General features: G+C 42.7%; 1 protein-coding gene across 1 annotated transcript; it reads right to left on the bottom strand.

Annotated features, from left to right (window-relative positions):
* Window positions 1-285: 285 nt before the first annotated feature.
* LOC125042226 lies at window positions 286-1,971 on the bottom strand. Its single transcript, XM_047637730.1, has 2 exons — window positions 1,578-1,971; window positions 286-764 (listed from the first exon to the last, which is right to left on the bottom strand). The coding sequence occupies exons 1-2, from the start codon at window positions 1,902-1,904 to the stop codon at window positions 354-356; spliced, it is 738 nt and encodes a 245-aa protein (XP_047493686.1). The 5' UTR covers window positions 1,905-1,971; the 3' UTR covers window positions 286-353.
* Window positions 1,972-3,204: the final 1,233 nt, after the last annotated feature.

Raw genomic sequence — 3,204 nt, 5'->3', positions numbered from 1 at the left:
GTATATTCATCGAACACAAGGAATTTGAAGTAAACACCGGAACCAAAGAGAAAAGCATCTTTTATTAAACTTTATGGAACAGAAATGTATTTTCTAAATCCTATAATTTTTATTGTTTTCCTCGAAAAATATAATCCCAAGAAAAAAAAAATCATGACACACACTGCAAGCTAGTTTCTCGTAAATTGGAAACTTCCTGAACTTATACCTAGAAAGCTTCAGTATATTCATCAAACACAAGAATTTAAAATAGGTACACACCAGAACCAAAAAGAAAAGCATATTTTGAACTTTATGGAACAGAAACTTAATGAGTAATACCAACCGGGACTCAAACAAGCACTTTTTCAATCCTATTCATCAGTATCTAAATCCTCCGCATCGTTGGTTTTGAGGTTCATGTAGAAGGCACGAACGTCACTTCCAAATCGTTGGCACAGAGAAAGAATGTCGTGTTTCTTTGCTGAAGAAATCGGATTGCCTTCGGGGTAAGCGACGGGCAGAGCCGTTGGGAATGCCGTAACTCCTCGGCGCTCCCAGCTCATCTGGTTCATTGGCCCTTCATCGAAATCGTATATGAAGCTGAAGGAGGTGGTGTTTCGAATGAAGATCCAGCGTGTTTCCAGCCAGTTGATTTCTGTCGAGCTTTTGGGGCTTTTTTTACGGTGAACCAGAGGTCCTTTCGTCTCGAAGAGTCCCTTAACGTCGTGGATGTCCTCCTTGTTCATGGGTACAACGACGAGCCTCGTCGACTCTCGCCGTGAGGGAACAGACCGGATGAACATGTTCCAGTCTGTTGGGTAGAGAATGATCATGTCTTTCCTCTTGGCTCTTTCGATTCGAGCGTGGGCCTTGTCAGCGTCCATCATCGTGTGGCCAGGTAACAGGTACTTCAGCTCGATGCTGGAGATCCCACCCAAAGAGAATAAATGCAGCATTGCGGCCACGAAAAACCGATTTCGGTTTTGTCCCCCACAGCTATCAGACCACAGAATCCATCGCTTTACTGCTGGGTGGTCTTTGATGAAGAGCCGCAATGCACTGGCTACCTCCAACGCTCCTCGTCTTGCTTGTCCTTCGTGCCATGTGTAGCATCGGCATTGACCCCTTGCTGGGTATACCGTGAGGTTGTAAACGTTCAGCTTCCGCTTGTAGAACCACTCCTTGGACGGATAGAGAGGACAAGGAAGGACTTGCTGGAGGTCAAAAGTAACCGTCATCACATCAGGGTTGTTTTTTGCAAGCTCGATGTCTTTTTGCATTGTAGTGATGGCTTCCTTAAAAGCTTTTTCGTGGGCTTCTTTCTCAACCCCCTGTAGAACAGCGCACGTATCACAGGTGTCAATGATAGGAAGACCGAACTTGATTTTGTAGGTGTCGAATACTTTGCGATATTTCCATTCCTTTGCCTTGATTACGTCGTCAGGTAGATCGAGATACATCAGGTACATCTGGTGCATTGACAAGTTGGAATCCAGGTATCGATGTCCGCGCTCTCTGTTGTAGTGAGATTCAGTCACCGGGAAGCTCTCGATATGGCGCTTGATGTTTTCCACCACATCAGCACCGTACTTTTTGGCTTTTCCCGCCTGCCAGCCACGCTTTTCTGTTGGGTCGACTGCTCCATGGAGTACGGGAGACAAACTCATGTCCACGAACGTGTTGCTTACATGAAGGGTTCGCAGGAAAAAATCCCTGCAAACCGGAAGGTTTTCGGAGCCTTTCTTTAAAAAGTACTTTCGACTGAAGTTTCGCCGCTTTTCTGCTCCTTCTTGGCGATTTGGAGTATGAAGTTCAACTGAACCTTTGATGTATTGCTTTTGTGTGGTAGTGTTACCAAGAGCCCAAAAGGTGGCGTTGATCTGTCGACGGTCTTTCTCGGAAAACCGATCTTGGCACTTCATCCGACATTTGTCACAGGCTGCCGGACGTGGGACGTTCTTCTGAATGACGTTTCCACCCCTTGTTTTGTGGGATTTCTGAAGCAGGGTTAGCATCAAATGCAAGGTCTTCTTCGATTGCTTCAGTTGCTGATGGTGGTGGAGGAATAGGTGACATGTCCCAGGGAACGTCATCCATGTTGGAAGACTCAGGGTTCGTAGTAGATGACCAGGGGACTGCTCCTTCTTTGATCTTGGCCCGAGCTAGGGCCACCATCTTGTGAGCTCGGAAAGTCATGTGGAGCCTAGATGAGAGGAGAAAAAGTTTGAGAGGATGATCACACTGGAAAAAAAACAATCAAGCATATGAATTTTGGGGATCTTTTCCGTTTCATGGCAAGCACTATTTTTGCACCAAATTTTCGCCAGGAAATGCAGATTTTTGTGCTAAACAAGAATATAACATTCATGTTGAGGAGAAATGAAAGAGAGTTGGGAAAAAAAAAATAATGCTTAAAATAGTGCTTGCCATGAAATGGAAAAGACCCAATTTTTGTTAGATAATTAATCTTTTAATGTTATTTCATTCAGCATTTTTTCAAAGAGCAGAACATTCAGAAATATCTATGTATTTTTACGACCATAGTAGATAGAACGTTACGAAAGCTAGAGTTCTTACTTCTCCTTTGGCAGAGCTAGCAAAGCTGGAGTAGGATTCCGCTAGTTGTCGGATTGTTTGACTGAGTGGAAGGATGAGGGCTGAAATAAAAGAAATAAAGAATGATAATGTTTGATGGGAATTCGATTGGACAGTGGTTGTAGTCCTAATCACTAAAACATTGTGCATCTTTCTCCGGATTCACAAAGCTTTGGCGCAGTTGGCGCTTTTCAAAGCAAAAGACATTTATTTATTAGGTAGTTGGCGTTTTTCATATAAACTCGAACCGAACTCAGCTCATTAAACGTAGTTGGCTTTTTTCAAACCAAAGATTTCCCTGAACATGCGAAGTTGGCGTTTCAGCATAAATGCGACACAGCCTTCCCCTTCCGCTTCTGAAACGCCCCTGACGGTTATACAGTCTGCGAAAACGTTGGAGAACATGGCGGCAACGAAATCTGAAAATCTTCGAAAAGTGTAGTTGGCGTTTTTTTTCTCTGACCCGCAGAATAATTATATACATATATGTATATATATATATATATATATATATATGTATATATATGTGTACGTATATATATAAATATATACATATGTACACACACACACACACACACACACACACACATATATATATATATATATATATATATGTATATATATATA

Source organism: Penaeus chinensis, chromosome 31 (genome assembly GCF_019202785.1).
Source record: "Penaeus chinensis breed Huanghai No. 1 chromosome 31, ASM1920278v2, whole genome shotgun sequence".
Lineage (NCBI taxonomy): Eukaryota > Metazoa > Arthropoda > Malacostraca > Decapoda > Penaeidae > Penaeus > Penaeus chinensis.
The sequence above is the reverse complement of the archived record's forward strand: the minus strand, read 5'-3'. Positions and strand labels throughout refer to the sequence as shown.

Coding starts and splice junctions, on each gene's coding strand:
- LOC125042226 (XM_047637730.1), bottom strand. CDS start 1,904: ATGAAGTGCCAAGATCGGTTTTCCGAGAAAGACCGTCGACAGATCAAC. Junction 765..1,577: donor GCTGGCAGGCGGGAAAAGCC/AAAAAGTACGGT, acceptor CGGTCTGTTCCC/TCACGGCGAGAGTCGACGAG.